This window comes from Vipera ursinii (genome assembly GCF_947247035.1).
Source record: "Vipera ursinii genome assembly, chromosome: 1".
Classification (NCBI taxonomy): Eukaryota; Metazoa; Chordata; class Lepidosauria; order Squamata; family Viperidae; genus Vipera; species Vipera ursinii.
This window is the reverse complement of record NC_139512.1, coordinates 59,834,788-59,848,414: the sequence shown is the minus strand read 5'-3', so window position 1 is coordinate 59,848,414 and position 13,627 is coordinate 59,834,788. Positions and strand designations below refer to the sequence as shown.

At 34.7% G+C, this 13,627-nt stretch overlaps 1 protein-coding gene across 3 annotated transcripts in view; it reads right to left on the bottom strand.

Moving 5' to 3' along the window:
• The window catches only part of NOVA1 (NOVA alternative splicing regulator 1), a 122,417-nt gene that overhangs the window by 32,779 nt on the left and 76,011 nt on the right, over nucleotides 1-13,627 (bottom strand). For all 3 annotated transcript variants that reach the window (XM_083349767.1, XM_083349768.1, XM_083349769.1), the window contains exon 3: nucleotides 7,256-7,422. In XM_083349767.1, coding sequence (XP_083205893.1) covers nucleotides 7,256-7,422 — 167 coding nt within the window. The remainder of the gene's footprint in view (nucleotides 1-7,255; nucleotides 7,423-13,627) is intronic.

Genomic DNA, 13,627 nt, shown 5'->3' with positions numbered 1-13,627 from the left:
AATCCCATGTTCTACACAATGCTAATTTCTTAATTGATTCTTGCCTATCTTAAAATAAATTCACCAAAACTTATTTGCTTGATCAGTATAAGCAAGCAAATACATACATGTGTCCATGCATACAGACAGTGCCTTTTGGATACTTGAGAATAGGTATTTTTTAAGTAATCTGTTATCAGATATCACATGGGCATGGCTCCATGCCTTCTGTTTAGATACTTGAATATTTCCTCTTCACCTTCTTTCAACACCCAAAAGCTGTTAATATGAGAACATCTATTTTATATTTATACAGATGGTCAGTTACTATAGACACAGGAATACAGATCCACTCATGCTGGCCCAGTATTGTAATTTAGACCTCTATCATCAGCCACTTTGCAGAATCTTGTCAGCTTTAATCCTCACAACTCTCTTATAGCTATTTAGTAGTGTGACATTTTAAAGATATCCTCCCTCAGAAAAACAAAAATAAGAGGATGCCTATTGTTTATATGGAAATTCCTTATTGATGCTAGTGTTCCTTACAAATAATTTTAATCTATTCATTTGATATTTTTATTTTTGATAAGTTCCTTCCCAACTGGGTCTGAACAAGCAAATTTCTCCTCTTGCTAGGTAATTTCTTCCTTTTGAAATGCATAGATCCATTCCATCTAAAAATAATCTAGTTAATCAAGTGTTGGTTAAGAAACTAAGATATTAATCAACAGCAGTATTACTTAACAGAACCTTGAATCTAGATAATGGATATCCCATGGGGACTGGTTGAGACTTCTGGACTGAAACAGAACAATTGATCAGAAGACAGTAAAATATAGCCCAAATGGTAGTGAGTCATGAGTATTTATGCCTATATAAAAAAGGGACAGCAGACTAAGTATGACAGAATAGTATTAAATAGTAAACAAAACAAGCAAGAATAAAGAACAAGCAAGGAAAGGAAGAAATATCTAGTTGACTAAAATAAAACGAAGAACATGAATTTAACTAAACTCATGAAAGGCAGCTGTTCTCAGGATGGGGCAAAGCATTTATCAGGCAAAAGTACAAAAGTAGAATCAATCATTCAGAAGATGGTAGAGGACAGGAAGGCCTGGAGGAACATTGTCCATAGGGTTGTGATGGGTCAGACACGACTTCGCAACTAACAACAACAAATATAAATATATATATATATATATATATATATATATATATATATATATATATATATATATATATATATATATATATATATATATGCAAATTATTCAAATTGCTAAAAAAGAATTTGGGAGGCTTTATTAGCAATTTGAATAATTTGCACAAATAATGAGCTGTCATAGTTGACTATGTCCTGTGGATAAGCCCTGAGCCGGGCCAAAACAGGAATGAAAGAGTTAATTAGCAAGGTCCATTCAAAAAGCCTTGACAAATACTTAAACATATATATATATATATATATATATATATATATATATGTGGATCTTTGGTTATTCGGGTTTTTTCCCGCGTAGAACTAAACGTCGCCCCTACACCTTTAGTTCTACGCGGGGAAAAACCCGAATAACCAAAGATACACACACACACACACACACACACACATATATATATATATATATATATTGATTGGTTAAGGAAGAAAACGAAACATTTCTTCTTCAATAATTTCAAATTTCAAAACAAATAAGATGTTGAAAAGTGACTGTTGAAGCAATTTTTGCCATTTACTAACTTGTTCGATGCTTCCCAATTTAGCACTGAGTCAGTTGTCTTCTTTTTAAAAATCATGTTAAAGAAAAAAAACACAAAAAATATAAAAAACTAAATTAAAAAAACAACAAAATTACATCATATTGAATATTAAAAAAAATTGGAGAAGGGTGTGCCAATTTTTAAATAAATCATTAAATCTTGACCACACATATACAGATAGATAGATTGCAAAGCCAGGTGATCATAGAAAAAAAATAAACATCACTGACTTTAGAGAAAATTAGAATACCAGGAATAATAGCCACAGAATTAAGTCAAGGACAAACAAGTGGCAAGGGAGCAGTGGAGTTAATAGGCAATTGAGGTAGACCAATCAACAACTCTATCAAGGAGGCTACTTATGCCCTGAATCTGCCCATCCTAAGAAAAGGCATAAAAATTCTGTCAGACGTTTGCTGTAACAAATGTTTTTTTTCCAGTTAGCTTGCAAGTTATGTGACCAAATTGATAAAAAGGTATTGGATAATAAAGAGACGTCTTTGTAGTGTTTATTAATAGTGCTTTATACAAATTATCCTAAGTAAAAAAAAACAACTATCAATTCTATGTGGAACTGAACATAATAGTATGCATATACATTCAAACACAAAAATCATGTTTCATGATAAATGCTTATTGCTTTTTATAAATATTTTGTACATTAACTGAAAATCTGTAAGCTCTCAATGAAGCATGGCTGTAGACTGCTGCATCCGAAATAAAGCTAGGAACAATTTAACAAATTACTTCATACAGAAGAAGAAAAAATCTTTTTAAAAAGTAGCATTTAGCATTAGGAAAATGCTTGCATTGCTAGAATTTTTAGTAATGGGATTGAGAAGTGACCATAAAATTAATTCACTTTTAAGAAAATCTAATTTGGCAGTGGCATATTCATTCAATCCGTACTATTTCTTTGGGACTATTAGGTATCTTTTAGCAAAGCTATGTTTTTATTCTCTACGATTTAGTTTTTGAAACATACTGAAAGAAAAAATATATATCTATATACTTATAAAAAGGTTTCCCTCTATAACAATACAATGATCACATAAAATTGTTTTTGAATTATGAGGTCTGTATTTAATAGACATTTTTGTGAGACTTCCCAAATTAGTCTTTTGAACATTTAACAAAAATGTTTTAAGTTGTTTTAAAATATTTTAATTACTAGAAAATTCGCAATATTTATTATGACCAAGGTATCTTTTTATCTGAGATAAACTGTAACCATTCTATAGGTGTATTATTAAGTGTTCTTTTGGAAGGAAGGTAAACAGAAATAATTTACCAGGTATCTGAATCAAATAGTTTTGAATCATTATTTAAAATTATAAAGTATGATGAAGCTCTAATTTATCTTTCACTATACAGTTGCATGGAATATGAAGCAAAATGTTGATTTTTTAAGTAATACCAATTTTTCTTATTTAAGAGCATTTGTAATCCACAAATATAAAATACTATTATATAAACCTGTTTTTATCAAGTAATTATGATTTAACAAAGACATATTTTTCTCTCTATTCTTAATAAAAAGAAAACTGGAAATATATACTAGCTGAAATGTTTGTGATTAGGACTTTAGAGATAATTAATATAAACGTCTGGCACCTTGAGCTCACCTCTCGGATTACGGCAATAATAATATTTCTTTAGAAGCCAACAAATAACACATGGAATCTTCCTGTACTGATATTTCCAAGTAAACAGTATTAAGAGGGCTACTGTCTGTGATGTTGGACACAGCATATAGCTTTTATGTTTGTGAGCCATTTAACATCTATCCATTTAACATCTAAAGTTTGAATTTATCAAACATTAAAAAAAAAATCTAAACTGACTCATTATTGTGACCTGTAGTAACTAGTACTATATCTTAACTATCAGCTACATTAAAATTTATATATTTATGATAACTGTATGCTTTACCATAACTACAATAATCATTCTAAGTACAATTGGTAGCTTCATAAGATGACATCATTCTATTATGAAAAAACACTCTTCTATTCAGCTTTCTCCAAACCATGTACATATACTTTCTCCCAAGTATTCAAGTCTTTCTAATCTAAAATCCACTTAAATTGCAATAGGTATAATTTTATAGAACATGTAGGATAAGCCTATTTTTAAAATCATATCACTATGCAGTTCTGTTTACTGACAAGTAAAAGTTAAATATATAAAAGTGGCTGAAATTGCCAAGAGGCAGCAAGAGGAAAAATATAGTTTGACATAGCTTGCTCTTACAATAATCCCCAACAAAATATTTACAACAGTATAGAACTAGGGATAAACTGATCTTTTTTTTCTTATGCATCTTCATTATCTCCAACAGTAGAAAATGATATGATATATTGTGAGTAATATATTCTATGACATGAATTCAGTCAAATATAATAATTTTGGGAAACCGAGTTCATCAATTTTAAATGTAATGGTTTATTAATGGAGATAAGAAAATACTAGACTATACATATATATATATATATATATATAAAGTATATATATATATTAACATACTGCTGAATAAGATTCAAATTATTTCATTTAAAAAAATGAGAATGGTATAGTTCTCATGAAAATTGGTTGACAACATACACAAGATTTTAAACTAGAATGATCCTTTATCATTACTTATGCTTAAACAAAACATTAAAACAGTTTTACAGATAGCTATCTTATAAAGTGATTTTTAAAAAAGCTACACCTGGAAAATGTTGAAAGAATAAAAAAAACATTTTTCTACCTTTATATCTACTATGTAATTGTTACAAATAGCAAAAAACAAAAGGTAGCATATATATTTAAAATGATTACATCTATTCAAGGTTTGAAAAATACCAAAAGCAAAAATAGTGCTTCAAAATGTTTAACTTTAATGAAGAAAGACAAAAAAGTCCAGTTAGTTGTCTCCGGAAAAAAGTACCTTTGGATTTAACTTTAATCTTAGATTTAAACCTTTTTTTTGTAATGTACAGTTGAGAAGATAAAATCAAGTTTGAGTGAGCTTAATTAATCTGTAAATTTAATATTTTAAATAACTCCATTTGTTACCTAGACTGCTGCAAGTGTTCTTTTGAGCTCTAATATATATTGCTGGTGATGTCATAATGTCAATGTAAGCAATATAAACCACAGATTAATCACTCTGTTCTACATTAAGAGTGTCTTGCCTCTTTAATTGGAGACTTGGTTGTGTTCTGATGGGGTGGAGGTGTGCTCTGATTGGGTGGGGGGTTAGCTGTGTTCTGATTGGGTGGGAGTGTGTTTTGAATGGGGGCTGTGTTCTGATTGGGTGGGGATGTGTTTTGAGTGGATGGGCTGGTCTCAGCTGCCAGCCTTAGACCTGAACTGGTGAGTTGTGCTGCTTTTGTTCGGCTCCGTGTTTGTGGTGGTGCCATGTTTTTATAGTAGGTGTCAGTTTGCTTATTGTGTGGTTTGGAGGGGTTTATAAAGTGGCTAATGTTGCAGCTGTAGTTAGGTTTCTGTTTTGTGGTTGTGTGTCGTTATCGTTGTGGGTTCGGATTTGCTTTTTGAATGGTTGTGTGGTGGTGATGTCATGTGATGTTATCATGAGTTTGGGTCTGGTATCATTCTTGGTGGTTGGGACTCGTCTGTCAATCAAGGCAGGTTTCCAAATGGTTGGGAGGCGAGAGGTATCATCTCATTTGTTCATGCTGTGGGGGCGTTTTTCTATCTCAATGGCTTCTCTGATTATTCTGTTGTTAAAATGTTCAATTTTGGTGATAGTTCTGGTTTTTTTAAAATCAATTTCATGTCCTGTGGCTTTAAAGTGTTGGAACAGGGATGAAGTTTGTTCTCCCTTTCTGAGTGAGTTTCTGTGCTCTTCAATGCGTGCACTTATTCTTCTGTTGGTCTGTCCAATCTATGTGGTGAGGCAGGTGGTGCATGGGATTTTGTATACTCCTTGGTTTTCTAACCCAATTATGTCTTGGGGGTTTCTTAGGATGGTGGATATTTTTCTGTCTGTGTAGAATGCTGTTTTGATGTTGTGTTTTTGGAGGATCTTGCTGATTCTGTCTGTGGTCCCTTTTAAGTACGGGAGGAGGGCTTTGCCATTTTCTTGTTCTCTGTCTTGGGTTTTTGTGGGTGTCTCTCTTCGGATTAAGTTGGTAATCATGTTTCTTTGGAATATATATATATATATATATATATATATATATATATATATATATATATATATATATATATATATATATATGGTAAAGGTTCCCCCGCACATGCGTGCTAGTCGTTTCTGACTCTAGGGGCCAGTGCTCATCTTCGTTTCAAAGCCAAAGAGACAGCGCTTGGTCCGAGGATGTCTCCATGGTCATGTGGCCGGCATGACTAGATGCCAAAGGCGCACGGAGCACAGTTACCTTCCCACCATAGTGGTCCCTATTTTTCTACTTCCATTTTTACGTGCTTTTGAACTGCTAGGTTGGCAGAAGCTGGGACGAGTAACAGGCACTCACTCTATTACGCGGCACTTGGGATTCGACCCGCCAAACTGCCGACCTTCTGATCGACAAGCTCAGCGTCCTAACCCACTGAGCCACACCGCATCCATCCATATGCACATACCAACCTACATTTATGTCTATGTGCATATGTTTGCATTTCTGTGAGTGGCTTTCTAGACATATATACATATATACACATATATATGGGATATATATAAGGCCTGGCTGAAGTATAGATTCCACTTGTCCTGAAGTATAGATTGCACTTGTCCTGAGATGCATGGCAAAGCTTTAAGAGCTGGGATAGCTAATCAACAGGGTTAAGAAATCCTTTTATTTTTTCAGAAAAGTCCAGTGAGATGATCTCTTACAGTTTTGCCTCAACAACTAACAATCAACTCTTCTATGTTCAAGAAAGGGTATTGTCATTCCTTGCCACCTCCTTTCATGTAGCACAAAACTCAGCCTATCTTATTTATATTTTACTCCATGCAGCCATTATCACAGTAATTTTCTTCACATTCCTGAAACAAAAAGTTATATGCACTTAGAAAAATAAATTGAAAGCCTTTGCAATGATTTCTGTGATAACCACCTAACAGACAGGTTTTCCTGTCATCTCACTCCATTTGGGCAGAAAATAACAAAAAAATAGAGCTTCTACCTTTTTTCTAGGCTAAATTGTGGGAATTCAACTCTGTCTTTCTAAATATGATGAGATTAACTGCAGCACAAATTCTAAAATTACTGATATGTGCGATTTCTCTCTCTCTCTCTCAGCATAAATATAAATCCACTGACTATTCTTACATAGTAGTAGTTCTGTAAGATTTCCAGCTGATGCCAAAGTCAGGAGATGAATGTCAGAATGGAAAGTATGAAATAATAGTTTCAAAATCAGAAATGCTGAAAGGTTTCTGATACTTATGCAAAATATATTTACTATGGTTGCTTTACTTCTAAATTCCTTAAGCTTTTTTGTAATATGTTTAATCTAACACAGCTTATTCTCTTCTCAAAAACACACATACAAAAAAACAACTCACTTGTTTGATGCGGTCTGGATTGACAGTTGTCTGAGGCTGCAGAATACTAACTGGTTCTGTCTTGGCCACATTTTGAGGCATTTCTCGTATCTTTTCAGCAATGAAGCCGTGCACAGCATTTAATGCTTCCACTGTTCCCTGGATCAAACACACCCGCTCTGTCGTACCTTCAGAAACAAATAAAATACATTTTGTTGTCTTGCTTTTAAAACATTAGGTATGTGCAGGAACTAATGAGACCATAGTTTAACTACTTTAAACAGAATAACCAATTCATCAAAAGATCGTACTGTGATACACAATGACTAGGATATGAGAGCTTAATGCACAAGGATGGAGACTGAGCATTTTTTTCTTTTTGAATGTTTTTTGGGAGATGAGTGTATTAATGTGGATATAGTTAGATAAATATTGCCCAACTCTGTGTTGTGCGCCAGTTATGCCTTTTCCTAGACAGGGAGACCTTCTACTTAGTCACTCATGTTCTGGTGATCTCCCAATTGGACTATTGCAATGTGAGCCATACTGGGTGCCAAAAGAGAGGCAAATGTAACATCTTTGCTCTGTGAAATGCACTGGGTGCCATTTTGCTTCCAGGTCCAATTCAGGTGTTATAGGGCCTATAAGGGCCAGGCTACCTACAGCAAAGGTCCCCAACCTTTTGGGCACCAGGGACCATTTACGTGGAGAGAGGTTTTGCCATGGACAGGAGGGGACGTGTTTTTCTATGCTGTGGATGGGGCTTTCCTTGTTTCTGCAGACCGGTTGCTGATATGCTGTGGCCTAGTACTGGTCCATGGACCGGGGGTTGGGGACCCCTGATCTACAGAACTAGTTTTGCCTCACCTCATCAGCCCATCCCACTCGTTCAGGCAGGGCAGATATGTTGCAGATCGCATCAGTCAAAGATTTTTCAGTGCCGGGATCAAAGAGGATGGCCTTCTCTGTTGCTTCCCCTGCAATGTGGCACACCCTGCCCTCAGAGGTAAGGAAAGCCCCCAATTTCTTGGCCTTTCCCAAAGGGGTCAAAATCTGGCTGTGCAGCCTTGCATGAGGGACACAGAGGCCCATACAAATATGGCCCCATAGGAATACCTCCCTGCTTGTATTAACAACTGCTAACCACCCATTTTAGAGTTGTTGAAATTTTATGTTATTTTTGTAATTTTAAAACTTTTAAGCTTAAATTAATTATGATTTTAATGTTAATTTTATTGATTATATTGTGCACTGCTGAGAGCTCCTCTCTGAGGGAGATGGGCGGTTAAGAAAATAAATAAATAAATGTAAACAAAATGAACGTACCTAGAACTGCTTAAGGTTACAGTGACTAGTTTACTTTGTTCAGTAATAGTGGCTTCTCTTCATGTGCAGCACATGCAGATTGCCCTGCCTTGAGCACCTCTGTGTTCTTCTAAACAGTGTGATATGCTTCCATGAAATGAATCAATCTGCACAACCTTGAAATGTTTTTTTTGCAATATGCTTACTTATTATAAGCCTTGACTCTAAGGAATATAAAGGACTGTTTTAGATTTAAAAAAATGTCAGTTAGGCTGAGACAGAAACTTGTCCAAGACCTTAGTAAGCATCTGAACTACAATTTCCAATACTAAAACATAGTGTTCTAAACTTTTAAGTTCCAATTTTGAATTTAGAGTGTTATAAATTTATTATTTATTACCTATTCTATGCCATTTTATACATACGGTCTATTATAAAGTAATCCACATGATTCTATAAACCAAGGGTCCCCGAGCCCCGGTCCATGGACTGGCACCGTGCAAAGAAGCCCCATCTGTGGAATGCAAGCAGCATTTGAAACCTCACCCCCTCCGGTCTTCAGAAAAACCTTTCCCAACAGAACCAGCCCCTGGTGCCTGCTGCTATAAACCCATTATTTCCTGGTGCAACATTACTTTCTCATTTTTTTGTGTGTTACTTCCTTTGAGCTTTTTAAGAATATAAAGGAAATTTTCCATATAGGCTGGGATATTACTCAAGACCCTATGAATGTTTATTATTCACGTATTTCTAGAAAATATTGCATTTCATCCTAAAATTATGCTGTTTATTTTTAAGAGTTTATTTATGTCATTCTTGATGCCTCTTTATTTTTATCCCACTTTTATAAGTAACTCAGAATGGTAAACATACTTAATCCCTTTCCTCCTTTTACTTTTCCCCGAACAACCCTGTGAGGTAGGTTTATTTGAAAGAGAACAGCTATCCCTTAATCACCCAGTTGGTTTTCATATCTAAGGCAGGACTAGAACTCACATCTCCTTGTCTCTAGGCCAGCACCATAACTATTACAATAAGTCTCCTTTGAATTTGCTTTCAAATTTTAAGATTGCACTGAATTGTTCCTATTGAAAAATTAATGTTTAACTATATGTGCCAAAAGGTGTTACTGTAGGAAATAGATACATTTCACTACGTCCATCAGAAATTTCACAAATTCTATTATTCTAGTCTTAGAATCTTCATGTTTCAATACCAAGTAGTACTGAAAACCTGGAATAAACCTGGATTAAGATAGACAAAACTAATATAGCATACTAGAAGGCTACACACATTTACCTGGATGCAAGAACGATCAACCTCAATGATACTTACTATAAAAGCATGTATAAGCTTTTGATTGAGAATTTCAGATTTCCAGTTTTTCTGTGCATGAGAGAATGATTTTATAATGATTTAATTTTATTTTAATAAAAGGAAAGTCTTTCACTTTTATTAAAGTGAAGTTCAACTTGACTCCTCTTGGTCAATTCTATGCTTTCTAGGAAACTATAAGGTTGATGTGAGCTGTGTGTGTGTGTGTGTGTGTGTGTGTGTGTGTGTGTGTGTGTTTGTAATTGTTATCTATGCTATTTCAAAAAACTGCAGCATTATTTTAGAAGATATTTTGCAGAAAGCAAGACTATTGATATATAAATTAACTTGATCTATGGATGCAATTTCCTTGTGGTTTATTTCTCTCTCTCTCTCTCTCTCTCTCTCTCTCTCTCTCTCTCTCTCTCTCTCTCTCTCTTGTCTTTATTGTCTGCAAGCTCTCTTTTGGTGTACAACTCCTGTGGTTCCTGCGTTAAGTGCTCTATTTCTGAACAAGTGCACTAGGGAGTTTTTACATGAAGTATTAATTATCTACTATATGATAAGAAGCATTGTGGATTGATCAATGTAGCTAATGCAAGTGTTCTCTCTTGATCAGCAGACAAACATTCATATAAAACAGGTATCAGTTTACATAGAAGAGATTGGAAACTAAATAGACAGCACTTAAACCGATGAACACTATCAATAATATCAAACTAACCGAAATGAAAGAGCCCAAATAGAAATTTCATTAAACTCGCATTCGAATCAAACATTTGTGCACTGCTCTTTAGACGTTTCAGATTAGAATTCCAAATTCTAGGTTTTCTTTAATAACAAAAATACAACATAAAATTAAAATATACTCACATTATAATGCAATATGGTGAATTGTGAAACCTAAAAACATTTCTCCCCTGTCCACCATGTGCATAATGCAGTATAATGTGGACTCTCCATACCTCGGGCCCACAGTTTACATCCATTAGGTACCAATATTCCCGGTATACCAACGGTGCCTGCCAGACTTCTTGATCGTCCTATTTTTTTAAATAATTCTTTTAATTGAAAAATGAAGCATTAATTGAGAATGAAGGATAAATTGAAATAAGGGAGCTAATTTGGATGAAAAGCAAAGAATCAGCTGCAAGCATAATTCCTATTTCCAACAATGACCTTGGTTTTTATAAACCCCAGAGGTATTCTATTACTGAAGCCTAGTGCTTTGTTTAGGAAGTTGCCCATGTTTTGAGAAAAGATTCAGGTGGTAGAAAGAATACTGGGAAAGCAAAGAAAGAGGCAGATTGCAACAGCATTGGTTTATATTCTAATGAGTAATTTGTGACCATCCTAACTTATTAAAAAAATCACAAACTTCATGACCATCATGGCAGTTGCTTGGTCCATCAATAATATTCTCTAACGTACACAATCCAAAGTGATTGGTGATCCTTTCCAAACATGGGGGTTTTATTTGATGGTTTACTCTAAAGAAGGACAAGTATAGGTAATTCTTGATTTATAACATTTGTTTAGTAACTGTTCAAAGTTACAATGGCAGTGAAAAAAGTAACTTATGGTCAGTCCTTGCACTCATGACCACTGTAGCCTCCCCATGGTCACATGATCAAAATCCAGGTATTTGGCAACTGGCATGTATTTACCACAGTTATAGCCTCCTGGGGCTATCTGATCACCATTTGCGACCTTCCCAGCTGGCTTCCAACAAGCAAAGTCGGTGGGGGAAGCTGGATTGACTTAACAATTGCAGTGGTTCACTGGGCAAAAAAGTCATGAATTTGGATGTCACTCACTTAACAACTGCTTTCCTTAGCAATGGAAAGTCTGATCCCATTTGTGGTCATACGTTGAGGACTACCAGTATTATAGCTTACTAAATATATTTCATATGTGCAACCCTCTTCCTGAATGGTCATTACTGTACAACTTTTTCCCCCTAGATTTGAAGACTGCTATCACTTTATAAATCAGTCATTATAAATGTCGTGGAACTGTAAGCTCTATATGTTCAGAGCATTGAAGTTATTCTCATGTTCTTCTGCTATCCATGAATATGTGTAAGCATTAACTGTCACTATACATTTTGACATATTTCCAATATATGACAAAGAACATATGTAGCTGTATTCAAAACAGCTCTAAATTAGAAGTAATCCAGTCAATTTACAGCTTAATTACAGAGCTCCATTCAGACATCGTATTATTTTACCACATAAAGAGCATAGGAGTGGGGAGACTGGAAACTGAGAGACTGGAAATTTTATAATGTGAAATATCCCGCCCCAGTTGATAGAAGGGTGCAAAGGCTCCTTCATGCAGAGCTCCTCTGAATTTCAAAGCTATACATATATGAGGGGCAGGGAGGGAAGAGAGTTGCTATTTTCTGGCAACCTCTTGCTTTCTATTTTAATTGCAAAGGAATAGCCAGCTTGCTGCCTTGAAAAAAGGAAGATATTTTTTTTCCCTTACAGCTACTGTGCCTATATTGAAATATAAAGTTTCATGGTCATGAGAGACTCCAAGCATGACTTCTATAAAGTAAGAGGAATGAAATATGAAAGATATCAAATCTTAAAGCCAGACAAAAAGGAGATAGTAAAGTAGTGTACTTAAAATCTTCAAAAGATAAAGTCATCTCTATTGTTCAGATATACTTGTCATTTTGACTTTGTTCAGTACTTTTTCTTTTGTTATATGCAAATAATAAAATAAATAGAAAAGTAAGTCCAAAACAATTAATGTAAAGGCTTTATGAGGCCATTCCCATGACTTAAAATGTGGAAACTGAAAGATGCAATTTATTCAGAAAGAAAAGAAGCAAATGAGTTGTATTTTATATAAAAAAGTAGCTACACCTGCTTAGAAATTCATATGAATGAACTTGGCAATACTATAGAGCAGGGGTGTCAAACTGCTGGCCCGTAGGCCAGAAGCATCGACTGGAAGCCGCACCCACCCCCATTGCCGGCAATGGCAAAACTGTCCCGATACGTTGCACAATGTCACGTGACATTACGAGTTTGACATGTCTGCTATAGCGAATTTTAGGATTACAATGGAATGAAATAATATTGTGGGTAACTTCACTTAACATATCTTAAGAAAATTCCTAATTGAAGTTATTGGTAGTCTTTTTTTTATTTAGTGGGTTAAAGAGAGGACAAAACAATGAGTTATTCTTAACTTGATATCAAGGAATCATATACATATGGATTAGGATGGATCTTATAAATCAATTGGTCTAACATCCCACTCAGTGAAAAAATTGACTGAATGATCCTTGATGGTTAATTCAGCTTACAATTGAAAGCCTATAGCAAGAATGAGGCCATCTTTGTTTTGGGGATATTGTTGCCTAAATTAAAACACTTCTTGGTATTAGCAAATTTCTTCTAAAGTTGAGTCTGAATTATCTTTCTTTTTTAAATTTCAAACTATTGGTTTCCAGCACATGCTTTCAAGCTCTTTTTTTTCCTGCCCCTTCATTCCAACATAGAATAGATTCAGTTACTGCTACTGACAGCTTGTTTATAGCTTCCCCTCTATCTCATATTTTGCAAATTAAAATGTCCTAGTTCTTTTCATAAACCATGGTGGTGCAGCGGTTAGAATGCAGTATTGCATAATTTTGCTGACTACCGACTGCCAGCAGTTTGGCAGTTTGATTTTTACCAGCTCAAGATTGACTTAGCCTTCCATCCTTTGCAGATCGATAAAATGAGGACCCAGATAGTTGGGGAAATATGCTAA